This window comes from Elephas maximus, chromosome 12 (assembly GCF_024166365.1).
Source record: "Elephas maximus indicus isolate mEleMax1 chromosome 12, mEleMax1 primary haplotype, whole genome shotgun sequence".
Classification (NCBI taxonomy): domain Eukaryota; kingdom Metazoa; phylum Chordata; class Mammalia; order Proboscidea; family Elephantidae; genus Elephas; species Elephas maximus.
Window position 1 is genome coordinate 48052169 of NC_064830.1, and position 15891 is coordinate 48068059.

At 42.1% G+C, this 15891-nt stretch overlaps 1 protein-coding gene across 1 annotated transcript in view; it reads left to right on the plus strand.

The window, feature by feature from the left end:
* TOGARAM2 (TOG array regulator of axonemal microtubules 2) overlaps positions 1-15891 on the plus strand; it is an 87941-nt gene that overhangs the window by 21925 nt on the left and 50125 nt on the right. The window contains exons 4-5 of the mRNA XM_049904144.1: positions 81-292; positions 1953-2143. Coding sequence (XP_049760101.1) covers positions 81-292; positions 1953-2143 — 403 coding nt within the window. The remainder of the gene's footprint in view (positions 1-80; positions 293-1952; positions 2144-15891) is intronic.

Below are 15891 nucleotides of genomic sequence, written 5' to 3' on the forward strand. Positions count from 1 at the left end.
GTGTGGGTGTGGAGCTGGGGGTGGATCCCATCCCCCCATTTTCCTGGGACTAACTTGTTTCCCATCTCCACTCCATACAGCCTCTCTGGATTCTGGGGGAGGCCTCAAAGGAGCTCCCCTGAGGAGTGCTGTCCCCCACGCCACCTCTCAGAAACTGCTGAGGGTGCCCAGGCCGATGCCGCCCATCCAGAGCATCCCTACCACCCCTGAGGCTGGTGGAGCCAAGGAGAAGGGCCTGGACCCACCCAGAAGTAGCCAGGGTCCCCAGGAGCTGAGACCTGGTGCCCAGGAGGTAACACAGTTACGATGAGTCTTGCCTGCAGCTTCTCATACCTCCCTGTTCTTCTGTCTTTCCTTCATTTTTTCTGGGAATGGTGAGGGCTGGGGAAGCATACTTTGACCCTGGAGTACTCTGGGTCTGGACCTCAGAGAAATTCCCTGGATGGGGAAGGGTAGGGGTGGTCTGGGCTGCCCTCCTCCTATGGGGTGGAGGAGGGGCAGGGTGGAGTGATCTGGAATTATGACTTGGAGGACTACGGCTGCCCCCCAGCTGCCTCTGGGCCATGCTGTGCAGCTCCTCCATTTCACCCACCAGGAACAGGGAAAGGGACAGAAAGGAGGAAGCTGGGATCTAGCCTTAGCACCACGCTAACTCACTGAGTGAACTTGGGCAAGCTACTTCCTTTCCCCCATTTTCTTCGGTGGTGGAATGAGGAATTGGACTATGCCATCCATGCTTGGCAACCTGTGTTCTGAGGTCCTGCGGTTCTCTGGAGCTGTCTCAGGAGCTGCCACCAAGAATGAGGGGAGGGCACTGGGAGAGACTGAGGACTTCCATCTCACCTTCCCCGAGCATCTAAAACCTTTCTAGCTGGGACCCTTGGAGTTCTCTGTGACTGCCCTGGAGGTAATGAGCTCCCTGTTCCTGGAAGTACTCAAGCAGAGGCTGCATGACCACTTGTCCTAGATTTGGTGGTCCCTAGGCCTTCTCCTGTCTAAATGTTTCAGAATTCTTTATGCTTTCTGACTCCATTTTAAGCCAGGGAGTATGGAGGAAGGGAAAGAATGCTGGGCTAGGACTCAGGAGAGGTGGGCTCTGCTGAGTTCTCCCCTTGATGGCTGCGTGACCCTGGGCAAGTACTTCCCCTCTGGACCCCGGTTTGCACATCCATAGAAAGAGGGGGCTGCACTAGACCTTCTTGCAGGTCACTTCCACCTTGGATGCGCTAGGATTTTTCTGAAACGCGAAGAACAGAAAAATGAATAATAGCAACAAGAAAAGGGTGCGGAGTGGGGTTGAGGGAACACCCTTGCAGCCTTTTTACCTGGAGCAGGAAGGATCCATGTGCTTTCTGGGGGCCCCAGAGTTGTGTATATTGTGAAGAGAAAAGGAGGATACCTTCCAGCACTCTCGCCCTAGGGGGCTCCCCACAGAGACCACACAGTGTGGGGTGCTGGAAGGCAAGCAGCCAGAGTGGGATGTTCCCATGGGCCAGAACCCTTGCCTCCATCTTAGTTTCCTAGTGCTGCTGTAACAAATAATAGCACAAGTGGGTGTTTTGAAGAGCGGAAATTTATTTTCTCACATTTCTGAGGGCTAAAAGTCCAAATTCAGGGAACGGCTCTAGGGGGAGGTCCTTCTTTGTCTATGTCATCTTCTAGAAGCTTCAGCAATTCTTGGTGTTCCTGGGCTTGTAGCTGCATCAGCCTTGTGTGTCTGTCTTCATGTGGCACCCCCACCACCCTGTGTGTGTGTCTCTATGTCTTTTCCACTCTTTTTATAACTCAGAGGTGATTAGGTTTAGAACCCACCACACTCAGGGTTGGCCTAATTAGCATAACAGAGAAAATCTTATTTCCAAACAGAATCACATTCATAGGTACAGGGGCCAGGACTTCAATACATATTTTGGGGAGCACAATTTCATCCATAATACCCTCCCCTTGTCCAGGTACAGATCTCCCCACAATACCTGCACTGCAGTGATGAGAAGATGCGGAAGTCTCTGGGAGGCATTGTGATTCCGCCCATCCCCAAGGCCCAGCTGCCTGCTCAGACCTCCTCTGGTGCATCCTGCTGCCTTCCCAACCCCTTGCCTCCGGGCCAGGACATCCTCACGGGTCTGAGGGCCCCACATACACGGTAAGGGGTCCTAAGTCAAGCTCTTCTCCCTTCATTCCCCCAGGATTTGCCTGCCTCCCTATGGCTGAAACTTCATGCCAGGGCAGAGCTCTGGGGGCACCAGGTGTGTGAAGGGCAACGTCCCCAACTTGTGGGCTACAGACCTGGGGAGGCCACAGCATCGTTGCCAAGGTTTCCCTGATCTTTGACTCCACTAGGCTGAGTGTGCAGGTGCAGTGGCAAAACGAGGGTTGGTGTCACCTGATGAAACTCACAGTATTATCCATCCCATGCTAATTACCACAATGTTGTAGCTAAAACACCAGAAAATTTGACAAAATCAGCAACTACAAAACACTGGCAACAAGGAAAACAACAGTGTGGACTTGTAGTGCATGCAGACAAAACTGTGTGATTTGAAGCATCATTGTAATTGGGTAATAATGACTGCTTTGACTGGAGGGCATTAGAAGGTTCAAAAAGTAAGTTAGCCTTGTATATTGATACACGTAAGCTGGGCCTACAAAATTTTTTGTTGTTGTTGTAACTAACTACACCCACGCATCATTTACTGAAGTAGTTAGGTTCCAAAGACCCAGTCATTATGCAAAAAATTGGCATTATGTGAAAATGGAGGATGACCACATCAGATCACAAAATGGAGGATGACTACATCATTACATAACTGTCAAATTACATCATCACGTAACTGCCAAATTACATCATTACATAAATGCCAAACCACTGAGAATCATGGCCCGGCCAAGTTGACACATAATATTAACCATCACAGCCAGTGTTATATTTGCCTTGCACCTTGATGTTCATTATTGCTGGATGTATGTTGTTAACATGCAAAATAGTTGGAGACTAAATTTTTTACTATTGTAAATGTGAAATGTTGGATAATGAGACAGCCGATAAGTGAGGAGTAGGTGTACAGGGTATTGTTATAAAAAATAATAAATTTCTGCTGAAACACTGCACAAAAATTTTATAGGCAGTCATTTTGGTGTCACCCCTTCTGACAGTGTCACTTGGTGCAGTCTGCATCCCCCACACCCTCCTAGTGATGCCACTGTTCAGGTGCAATAAATAAGGCCTCAAATCTCTATCTTCTTCGAGTTTCCAAGTGTATGTGGTTGCTGTAATGATGAATAAAATAGAAACTATTTTAAAGCACCATTGAATTCATGGTAGCTCTTTGTTATTATGTATTTTTTTTATTGTGCTTTAGTTGAAGGTTTATAGAGCAAATTAGTTTCTCATTAAACAATACACATACTGTTTTGTGACATTGGTTGCCAACCCCACAACATGTCAACATTTTCCCCTTCTCGACCTTGGGTTCCCTATTACCAGCTTCCTGTCCCCTCCTGCCTTCTCGTCCTTGCCCCTGGCTTGGTGTGCCCATTTTGTCTCATTTTGTTTTATGGCCCTGTCTAATCTTTGGCTGAAAGTTGAATCTCAGAAGCGATGTCAGTACTGAGTTAAAACGGTGTCTGGGGGTTATATTCTCGGGGTTTCTTCAGTCTCTGTCAGACCAGTAAGTCTGGTCTTTTTTCATGAGTTAGAATTTTGTTCTACATTTTTCTTCAACTCTGTCCAGGACCCTCCATTGGATCCCTGTCAGAGCAGTCAGTGGTGGTAGCCGGGCACCATCTAGTTGTGCTGGACTCAGTCTGGTGGCGGTTGGGGTAGATGTGGTCCCTTAGTCCTTTAGACTAATCTTTTCCTTGTGTCTTTGGTTTTCTTCATTCTCCCTTGCTCCAGATGGGGGTGGGACCAGTGGACGATCTTAGATGTCTGCTCATGAGCTTTTAAGACCCCAGACACTACTCACCAAGTCGGATATAAAACATTTTCTTTGTAGACTATGTTATGCCAATTGAGCTAGATATCCCTCAAGACCATGATATCCCCACAGTCCTCAGCTCAGTAATTTGGTCCCTCAGGGAATTTGGATGTGTGTGGAGCTTCCATGGCCTTGCCTTGGCCAAGTTGTGCTGACTTCCCTGGTATTGTGTACTGTGTTACCCTTCACCAGTGTTACCACTTAACCTATTGTCTATCTAGTGTTTTTCCCTCCTGACCACCTCCACTCCCCTGTAACCATCTAAATTGTTTCATTCTGTGTGTAAACCTTTTCATGAGTTTTTATAATAGTGGTCTCACACAGTGTTTGTCCTTTTGCGATTGACTTATTCACTCAGCATGTTGCTGTTGTTGTTAGGTGCCATTGAGTCGATTCTGACCCCATGCACCACAGAACAAAACACTACCTGGTCCTGCACCATCGTTACAATCGTTATTATGTTTGAGCCCATTGTTGCAGCCACTGTGTCAATCCATCTCCTTGAGGGTCTTCCTCTTTTCTGCTGACCCTGTACTTTACCAAGCATGATGTCCTTTTCCAGGAACTGATCCCTCCTGACAACACGTCCAAAGTATGTGAGATGCTTTCTCGCCATCCTTGCTTCTAAGGAGCATTCTGGTTCCACTTCTTCCAAGACAGATTTGTTCATTCTTTTGGCAACGAATAATGCCTTCCAAATTCATCTATGTTGTGAGATGTTTTGCAGATTCATCATTGTTCTATATCGTTGCATCGTTTTACATTGTGTGTACGCACCACAGTTTGTTTATCCATTCGTCTGTTGATGGCCACTTAAGTTGTTTCCATCTTTTTGCTATTACGAATGCTGCTGCAATGAACATGGGTATGCATATGTCTATTCTTGTGACAGCTCTTATTTCTGTAGGATATATTCCTAGGAGTGGGATCACTGCATCGTATGGTATTTCTTTTTCCAGCTTTTTAAGGAAGCCCCACATTGTTTTCCAAAATGGTTGTACCATTTTGCATTCCCACCAGCAGTACATAAGAGTTCCCATCTCACCACAGCCTCTCCAACATTTGTTATTTTCTGTTTTTTTGATCGGTACCAGTAATGTCGGGTGAGATGGTATCTCATTGTGGTTTTGATTTGCATTTCTTTAAAGGCTGGGGGAAAATCTGGTGTCGTAGTGGTTAAGAGCTACAGCTGCTAACCAAAAGGTCAGCAGTTTGAATCCACCAGGTGCTCTTTGGAAACCTATGGGGCAGTTCTACTCTGTCCTATAGGGTGGCTATGAGTCGGAATTGACTCAACAGCAATGGGTTTTGGAATGGCTAATGATCGGGAGCATTTCCTCATGTGTCTGTTAGTCACTTGAATGTCTTCTTTAGTGAAGTGTCTGTTCATATTCTTTGTCCATTTTTTAACTGGATTATTTGTTTTTTGTTTTAGAGGTTTTGGTTTTTCCTACAGACTTTAGAGATTAGACCTGTGTTGGATTTGTCGTAGCCAAATTTCTTTTCCCAGTCTGTAGGTTCCCTTTTTACTCTTTGGTGAAATCTTTTGATGAGCCTAAGTGTTTAATTTTTAAACAATCACAGTTATCTAGCTTATCTTCTGGTGTTTGTGTATTGTTAGTTTGTATCCTGTTTATACTGTGTATTAGGGCCTGTAGCGTTGACCCTATTTTTTGTTCTATGATCTTTATAGTTTTCATTTTATATTTAGGTCTTTGATCTATTTTGAATTAGCTTTTGTGTGTGATGTGAGGTATGGGTCCTGTTTCATTTTTTTTTTTGTGGATGGACATTCAGCTTTGCCAACACCATTGGTTAAAAAGACTTTCTTTCCCCATTTGATGGCCTTTGGGCCTTTGTCAAAGATCAGGTGACTGTAGGTGAATGGATTTACATCTGGGTTCTCAATTCTGTTCCATTGGTCAATGTGTCTGTCATTGTACCAGCACCAGACTGTTTTGACTACTGTAGCTGTAGAGTAGATTCTGAGGTCAGGTAGTGCGAGTCTTCCCATTTTATTCTTTTTCTTCAGTAATGCTTTACTTATCTGGGACCTCCTTCCTTTCCATGTAAAGGTAATAATTAGTTTTTCCATCTTGTTAAAGAATGCTGTTGGTATTTAGATCAGGATTGCATTGTATTTGTAGATTGTTTTGGGAAGAATTGACATTGTTACAATGTTGACTCTACCTATCCATGAGCATGGTATGTTTTCCCATTTATGTAGGTGTCTATTGGTTTCTTGCGGTAGTGTTTTGTAGTTTTCTTTGTGTGGGCCTTTTATATTTCTGATTAGATTTATTCCTAAGTATTCTATTTTTTTTAGGGGCTATTATAAATGGCACTGCTTTTCTGATTTCCTTTTTGTAGTTTTCTTTATTGGTGTATAGGAATCCAACTGTTGATCCTGTATCTTGCTACTCTGCTGAATCTTTCTATTAGTTTCAATAGTTTTCTTGTGAGTCTTTTGGATTCTCTATGTATAGTACCATATCATCTGCAGATAGGGACAGTTTTACTTCTTCCTTACTGTCATGAATTAAATTGTATTTCCCCCCAAAATAACTGTCAACTTGGCTAGCCCATGATTCCCAGTACTGTGTGATTGTCCACCATTTTGTCATCTAATGTGATTATCCTGTGTGTTGTAAATCCTACCTCTATGATATTAATGAGACAGGACTTAATCTATAAGAATATGTTGTGTCTTAAGCCAATCTCTTTTGAGATATAAAAGAGAAGTGAGTAGAGAAACATGAAGAACTCATACCACTAAGAAACAAGAGTTAGGGGAATAGTGTGTTCTTTGGACCCAGGTTTCCTGTGCTGAGAAACTCCTTGACTAGGGAAGATTGATGACAGGGAGCTTTCCTCAGAGACGACATGGAGAGGAATCCTTCCCCTGGAGCTGGCACCATGAATTCAGTCTTCTAGCCTCCTAGATTGTGAGAGAATAAATTTCTCTTTGTTAAAGCCATCCACTTGTATTTCTGTTATAGCAGCACTAGATTACTAAGACACTTACCAATTTGGATGCCCCCCCCCCCCTTTTTTTCCTTGCCTTATCGCTCTAGTTAGGACTTCTAGCACAATGTTAAATAGGAGTGGTGATAAAGGGCATCCTTGTCTTGTTCCTGTTCTCAGAGGGTATGTTTTCGGCCTCTGTGCATTAAGAATGATGTTGGGTGTTGATTTTGTGTAGATGTCCTTTATTACGTTGAGGAATTTCCCTTCTTCATCTATTTTATTTAGAGTTTTTATCAGGAATTGGTGTTGGACCTTACCAAATGCTTTTTCTGTGTCGATTGAGATGATCATGGTGATTCTTTTGTTTTATTTATGTGGTGGATTACACTGATTGATTTTCTAATGTTAAGCCATCTCTACGTACCTGGTACGAATTCCACTTTGTCAGGGTGTATTATTTTTTTGATATGATGTTGAATTTTATTGCCTAGAATTTTGTTAAGAATTTTTGTGTCTATATTTGTGAGAGATATTGGTCTATAATTTTCTTTTTTTGTGGTGTCTTTGCCTGGCTTTGGTATCAGGGGTATGCTGGCTTCATAGAATGAATTCAGAAGTGTCCCTTCCTTTTCTTGTTCTGAAATAGTTTGAGTAGTACTGGTGCAAGCTCTTCTCTGAATGATTGGTAGGATTTTCCAGTGAAGCCATCTGGGCCAGGGCTTTTTTGTTGACTGGGAGTTTTTTTTTTTTTTTTTTTAATTACCTTTTCAATCTCTTCTCTTGTTACGGGTCTGTTCAGATTTTTTTTTTTAACTTAGTTTGTGTTAGTTTAGGTAGGTAGTATATTTCTAGAAATTTGTCCACTTGCTCTAGTTTTTCAAATTTGTTGGAATATAGTTTTTCATAGTACTCTGTCATGATCCTTTTTATTTCAGTGGTATCTGTCTTAATGTCCCCCATTTCATTTCTTATTTGGGTTCTTTGCTTCTTCTCCTGTTTTTCTTTTGTCAGTTTGGCCAATGGTTTGTCGATTTTGTTGATTGTTTCAAAGAAACAACTCTTGGTTTTGTTGATTCTTTCTTTTGTTTTTCTATTCTCTACTTCATTTATTTCTGCTCTGATCTTTATTATTTCCTTTCTTCTGGTGGCTGTGGGCTTGTTTTGCTGTTCGCTATTTGTTCAAGTTGTATAGCTAATGTTTTGATTTTGTCCCTTTTTTTGATGTGTACATCTATTGCTATAAATTGAATTCTGAACAATGCCTTTGCTGGTTCCCTAAGGTTTTGGTATGATGTGTTTTCATTCTCTCTCTCTCTTTTTTTTTTAAATTTTTATTGTGCTTCAAGTGAAAGTTTACAAATCAAGTCAGTCTCTCACACAAAAACCCTGTACACCTTGCGACACACTCCCAATTACCCTCCCCCTAATGAGACAGTCCGCTCTCTCCCTCCACTTTCTCTTTTCGTGTCCATTTTGCCAGCTTCTAACCCCCTCCACCCTCTCATCTCCCCTCCAGGCAGGAGATGCCAAGGTAGTCTCAAGTGTCCACCTGATCCAAGAAGCTCACTCCTCACCAGCATCCCTCTCCAACCCATTGTCCAGTCCAATCCATGTCTGGAGAGTTGGCTTTGGGAATGGTTCCTGTCCTGGGGCAACAGAAGGTCTGGGGGCCATGACCACCGGGGTCCTTCTAGTCTTAGTAAGATCATTAAGTCTGGTCTTATGAGAATTTGGGGTCTGCATCCCACTGCTCTCCTGCTCCCTCAGGGGCTCTCTGTTGTGTTCCCTGTCAGGGCAGTCATCAGTTGTAGCCGGGCACCATCTAGCTCTTCTGGTCTCAGGATGATGTAGTTTCTGGTTCATGTGTACCCTTCTGTCTCTTGGGCTCATAATCACCTTGTGTCCTTGGTGTTCTTCATTCTCCTTTGATCCAGGTGGGTTGAGACCAATTGATACATCTTAGATGGCTGCTTGCTAGCGTTTAAGACCCCAGGCGCCACTCTTCAAAGTGGGATGCAGAATGTTTTCTTAATAGATTTTATTATGCCAATTGTCTTAGATGTCCCCTGAAACCATGGTCCCCAGACCCCTGCCCCTGCTACACTGGCCTTCGAAGCATTCAGTTTATTTAGGAAACTTCTTTGCTTTTGGTTTAGTCCAATTGTGCTGACCTCCCCTGTATTGTGTGCTGTCTTTCCCTTCACCTAAAGTAGTTCTTATCTACTATCTAATTAGTGAATGTCCCTCTCCCACCCCCTCTCCCTCCTCCCTCTCAGAACCATGCAGGAATGTTTTCTTCTCAGTTTAAACTATTTCTCAAGTTCTTATAATACTGGTCTTATACAATATTTGTCCTTTTGCAACTGACTAATTTTGGGTTTTTAATTTCACTCAGCATAACGCCTTCCAGGTTCCTCCATGTTATGAAATGTTTCACAAATTCCTCACTGTTCTTTATCGATGAGTAGTATTCCGTTGTGTGAATATACCGTAATTTATTTATCCATTCATCCATTGATGGGCACCTTGGTTGTTTCCATCTTTTTGCTATTGTAAACAGTGCTGCAATAAACATGGGTGTGCATATAGCTGTTCCTGTAAAGGCTCTTATTTCTCTAGGGTATATTCCAAGGAGTGGGATTGCTGGATTGTTTGGTAGTTCTATTTCTAGCTTTTTAAAGAAGTGGCAAATCGATTTCCAAAGTGGCTGTACCATTTGACATTCCCACCAGCAGTGTAAAAGTGTTCCAATCTCTCCACAGCCTCTCCAACATTTATTATTTTGTGTTTTTTGGATTAATGCAAACCTTGTTGGAGTGAGATGAAATCTCATTGTAGTTTTGATCTGCATTTTTCTAATGGCTAATGATCGTGAACATTTCCTCATGTATCTGTTAGCTACCTGAATGTCTTCTTTAGTGAAGTGTCTATTCATATCTTTTGCCCATTTTTTAATTGGGTTATTTGTTTTTTGCAGTTGAGTTTTTGCAGTATCATGTAGATTTTAGAGATCAGGCGCTGATCAGAAATGTCATAGCTAAAAACTTTTTCCCAGTCTGTAGGTAGTCTTTTTACTCGTTTGGTGAAGTCTTTGGATGAGCAGAGGTGTTTGATTTTTAGGAGCTCCCAGTTATCTAGTTTTTCTTCTACATTCTTTATGTTTTGTATGCTGTTTATGCCATGTATTAGGGCTCCTAATGTTGTCCCTATTTTTTCTTCCATGATCTTTATCGTTTTAGATTTTATATTTAGGTCTTTGATCCATTTTGAGTTAGTTTTTGTGCAAGGAATGAGGTATGGGTCTTGTTTAATTTTTTTGCAGATGGATATCCAGTTATGCCAGCACCATTTGTTAAAAAGATTGTCTTTTCCCCATTTAACTGTTTTGGGGCCTTTGTCAAATATCAACTGTTCATATGTGGGTGGATTTATGTCTGGATTCTCAATTCTGTTCCATTGGTCCATGTATCTATTGTTGTACCAGCACCAGGCTGTTTTGACTACTGTGGCAGTATAATAGGTTCTAAAATCAGGTAAAGTAAGGCCTCCCACTTTGTTCTTCTTTTTCAGTAATGCCTAATTTATCCGAGGCCTCTTTCCCTTCCATACGAAGTTGGTGATTTGTTTCTCCATCTCATTAAAGAATGTCATTGGGATTTGGATTGGAATTGCATTAAATGTATAGATGACTTTGGGTAGAATAGGCATGTTTATAATGTTAAGTCTTCCTATCCACGAGCAAGGTATGTTCTTCCACTTATGTAAGTCTCTTTTCGTTTCTTGCAGAAGTGTACTGTAGTTTTCTTTGTATAAGTCTTTTACATCTCTGGTAAGATTTATTCCTAAGTATTTTATCTTCTTGGGGGCTACTGTAAATGGCATCGATTTGGTGATTTCCTCTTGGATGTTCTTTTTGTTGGTGTAGAGAAATCCAACTGATTTTTGTATGTTTACCTTGTATCCCGATACTCTTCTGAAGTCTTCTATTAGTTTCAGTAGTTTTCTGGAGGATTCCTTAGGGTTTTCTGTGTATAAGATCATGTTATCTGCAAATAGAGATAGTTTTACTTCTTCCTTGCCAATCTGGATGCCCTTTATTTCTTTATCTAGCCTAATTGCTCTGGCTCGGACATTCTCTTTTGATTGTGGGAGTTTTTTTATTCCATCTTTGATTTCTTCTATTACCCAGTAATTTTTAAGCAAGGCATTATTCAGTTTCCATATATTTGATTTTTTTTTCCTTGCTCTTCCTCTTATTAATTTCTACTTTTAAGGTGTTATGATCAGAGAAGATGCTATGTATTATTTCAGTGTTTTGGATTTTATTGAGGATTGCTTTGTGGCCTAAGATGTGGTTTAGTCTGGAGAATATTTCATGCCTGTTGGAAAAGAATATATACTTTCTTGCTGTTGGGTGGAGTGTTCTATATATGTCTATGAGGTCAAGTTGGTTGATTGTGGCTTTTAGATCTTCTGTATCTTAGTTGGGTTCCTTTCTAGATGTTCTGTCCTTTACCAAGTTTGTGTGTTGAAGTCTCCTACTATTATTGTGGTACTGCCAATTTCTCTTTTCAGTGCTGTTAGAGTTTATTTTATGTATTTTGGAGCCCTGTTGTTGGGTGCGTAGATATGTATTATGGTGGATTGTCCCATTAATCATTATAGAATATCCTTCCTTGACTTTTATGGTGAATTTTGTTTTAAAGTCTATTTTGTCTGAGATTAGTATTGCCACTCTGCTCTTTTTTGGTTCCTGTTTGCTTGATATATTTTTTTTCCATCCTTTGATTTTTAATATATTTATGTCTTTGTTTTTAAGTTGTGTCTCTTGTAGACAGCCTATTGATGGGTCCTTTTTTTAGGTCCATTCTGTCACTCTCTGTCTCTTTATGGGTGTATTTAAGGTATTTACGTTCAGTGTGATTATTGATAGGTGTGAGTTTATTGCTCTCATTTTGTAGTACTTTTTTTTTGTGTGTGGCGCTGACATTTTCTTTGTTTCTTTTACTCTCCTGCGCTGAATTCCTCCTGTTTGTGGATTTTTTTCATTTCTTTTGTTTTTGTAGATTTTGTGTTTACTGGGAGTTTATGTTTTTCTTCTTTATTTTGATGCACAGGTTTTCTTCTTGGTTACCCCTACATGAAATTTCCCCTACTTCCTAAGCTTAGTCTTTTATTAGTTGATTATGCCTTGACTTCATCTCCATTTGAAAGTTCTATAGCTACACTGTTTATTCCCTCTTTTATTGTTCTCACATTGTTGTCCTTTATAGATTGGCCTCTCTGGTTCCCTGTTGTAAATCTTTTAATTTTGTTTTATCCTTGAGTGTTCATTTCCTAGGTTGGTGTCTGACCGATGCTGCCCTGTGTCCTAGATTCAGGTTGTTGTCTGATGTTGTTGGTTTTCTAACTGAAGACTACCTTTAATAGTTCTTGTAAGTTTGGTTTGGTTTTTACATATTCTATTAATTTCTGTTTGCCTGGAAATGTCCTAATTTTGCCATCATATTTGAGCGAGAGTTTTGCAGGATACATTATCTTTGGTTGGCAGTTTTTTTCTTTCAAGGTTTTACATATGTCATCCCATTGCCTTCTTGCCTGCATGATTTCTGCTGAGTAATCAGAGCTTAGTTTTATTGTCTCCCCTTTATATGTGACTTTTTGTTTTTCTCGAGCTGCTGTCAGGATTCTTTCTTTGTCTTTAGTTTTAGTAAGTGTGATTATGATATTTGTTGGTGATTTTCTTTTGGGGTCTATATTATATGGGGTTGGTTGAGCTTCTTGGATGGTTAACCTTTCATGTTTCATGATATTAAGGAAGTTTTCTGTTAGCAAATCTTCAATGATCCTCTCTGTGTTTCCATTTTTCTCCCCCTGTTCTGGAACTCCAATCACATGCACATTTTTGCTTTTGATTGTATTCCACATTGTTCTCAGTGTTTCTTAACTCTTTTCTCTAATTTTTCCTCAAACAAATTAGTATCCAAAGATTTGCCTTCAATTTCACTGATCCTGTTTTCCATTATTTCAAATTTGCTCCTAAAACCTTCTATTGCATTGTCCATTTCTGAAATCTTGTTGTTTATCTTTTGGATTTTTAATTGCTGTTTTTGTATGGTTTCTAGTTGGTTGTTTATTTTGACATTTTGTTCCTGTGTTATTTTCCTGAGTTATTCAATTGTTTTGTCTATTTTTTTCTTATTTTTGTCTGTATTTTCCTTCATGTCTTGGAGAGTCCTGAAATTAGAGTTTTGAATTCCCTGCAAGGCAGTTCCAGTGCCTTTTCTTCTACCGGAATGTCAAGTGGTGTTTTATTTTGTTTGCTTTCTGGAGCCACCCTTTTTTTTTTTTTTTTTTTCCATATGTTTTGATATTGTCTGCTGTCTTTGGGAAATTCAGGAGTTATTTTCTTTGTTTATAGATTGTAGATTTGTTTGTTTCATTCAGCTTTTTTGTTTTATTTGGTGATATCTGGCCAGACAGGCTGGACATGCTTTGTTACTTGCTCGTCTGTGGGCACAATACTTCTCACTACCTTGCCCAGGAGGGGAGGGCTGGTCACTCAGCTATGGTGCAGCAGGCCAGGTCCAGCAGGGCTGGACAGGCAGGGATGGGTCACTTGTGGCATGTACTGGGGCCAACGGGGTGGGGCCAAGGACAGTGCAGAGTGGGGTCCCGTGGTCCATGCCTGTCCCACTCAGAGCATGATGCTTGGTGCATAGTGCAGAGAGGCAGGAGGGAAGAGAGGTGATCTGATGTGTGGAGCTAACTGGGTGAAAGAAAGAAGAGAAACAGAAACAAACAAACAAAAAAAGCAAAAAAAAAGAAGGAAAAAGAAAAAATAAATAAAATGGCAGTGCAGTAGGATTCAGCAGGTGGGGGTGGAGCAGATCTGGTGAGCCATGCGCTGGAGGCTTTCCAGCTGAGTGGTGTGGCTTAGCCTGTCAAGAAGGGATGTGGGTGGTGCATTGGGCTAGATGGGCAGGAGAAAGGAAAGGAAAGAATTGAAATAGAGAGAAGCAAACAAAAAACAACAACAATAACAAAAATAAATATGGTGCTTGGGAGTCAGCTGTTGGGGGTGGGCAGAATTGGGGTGGTACTGAGCTGATGTCTCTCTTACTGGGTGGCACAGCGTGATCCATTAGGAAGGGGTGGAGGCAGCACAGGGCCTAGATGGGAGGTAGAAGGAAAAGAGAAGGGGAAAGATACAGAAAAATAAAAAATATGGCACTGAGGTATCCATCCTACAGGGGTGGCACAGACCTGGAGAGGCCATGTGCCTGAGACTCTCTAGCCAAGTGGTACAGCACAGCCTATCAAGAAGGGGCAGGGATGGCACATGGGGCTAGGTGGGTGGAAGAAAGAAAGGGAAGGAAGGGTGAGAGAAGAAACTGAAAGATTAAAAAAAGGCTCTGAAGGAGCCTGCTGGTGGAGTGGTGCAGACCTGAGGAGGCTGTGTGCTGGTGGCTCTCTAGCCGAGCAGTGTGGTACAGCCCGTCAAGAAGGAGCAGGGATGGCACTTATGGTTAGGTGGGCGGGAGAAAGGAAAGGAAGGAGAGGAGAGAGAGAGAAGAAAGAAGCCAGCAAAAAAAGCAAAGGGAAAACAAACAAACAAACAAATGGCACTGAAGGAGCCAGCCAGTGGGAGCGAGGTGGACCCGGGTAGCAGTGAGCTGGCCAAGCAACCATGGCCCATTGGTAATCAGTGGAGGCCATGTAGAGAGAAGAAGGGTTGGGGGTGGGAAAGCATGTATCCCTGTATCATGGATTGAATTATGTCTCCCCAAAAATGTGTGTAGTATTAACTTGGTTAGGCCATGATTCCCAGTATTCTATGGTTGTCCTACATTTTGTGATTGTAATTTTATGTTAAAGAGGATCAGGGTGGGATTGTAACACCCTTACCAGATCACATCCCTGATCCAATGTAAAGGGAGTTTCCCTGGGGTGTGGCCTGCACCACCTTTTACATCTCAAGAGATAAAAGGAAAGGAAGCTAGCAGAGAGTTGGGGACCTTATACCACCAAGAAAGCAGCGCTGGGAGCACACCATGTCCTTTGGACCTGAGGTTCCTGTGCTGCAATGCTCCTAGACCAAGGGAAGATCGATGACAAGGACCTTTCTCCATAGCCAACAGAGAAAGAAAGCCTTCCCTTGGCGTGGACACCCTGAATTTGGACTTGTAGCCAACTAGACTCTGAGAGAATAAATTTCTCTTTGTTAAAGCCATCCACTTGTGGTATTTCTGTTATAGCAGCACTAGATGACTAAGACACTGGTTACTGAGTGCTCTGTCTCTTGTTAGGAGCTCCGTGAAGTTGCCTTTCTGTACTCTCTGTCCACTGCTCTTGGTGGCTGAGGTCCAAGACAGTGAATCTGTGTCCCTCTGTAGCTCTCCTCATTCTCTGTTCTCTGTCATTGTCTTATTCCATTCAGTGCTTGGCTGAGTTCTTTATCCCTTCATTTGATGCTTAGGGTTCCAGCATCTGTATCTATTTTACTTAGTTTTTCAGGTCTTTGCTGTAGAGGGATGGTGTGGTGCTTCTGTCTATAGTGCCATGTTGGCTTCCTATTATGTATTTTTTTGAATGTTGTTGTTAGCTGCCTTTCATTCAGCCTCTGACTTATGGCAATCTCATCCCCGCACAATGGAACTAAAAGCTGCCAGGCCGTGTGCCATCCCCATGATTGGTTGCATGTTGGACTATTTTGCTCCATAGGGTTTTCACTGGCTGATTTTTGGAAGTAGATCATCAGGCTTTTTTTCCTAGTCTGTGAGCTCTGCTGAAACCAGTTCATCATCATAGCTACACACAAACCTCCACTGACAGACAGGTGGTGGCTGCTCATGAGGTTCACTGGTTGGGAATCCAACCTGGGCCTCCTGCATGGAAGGTGAAACTTCTACCACTGAACTACCACTGCCCCCCCCCTTTCTCAATT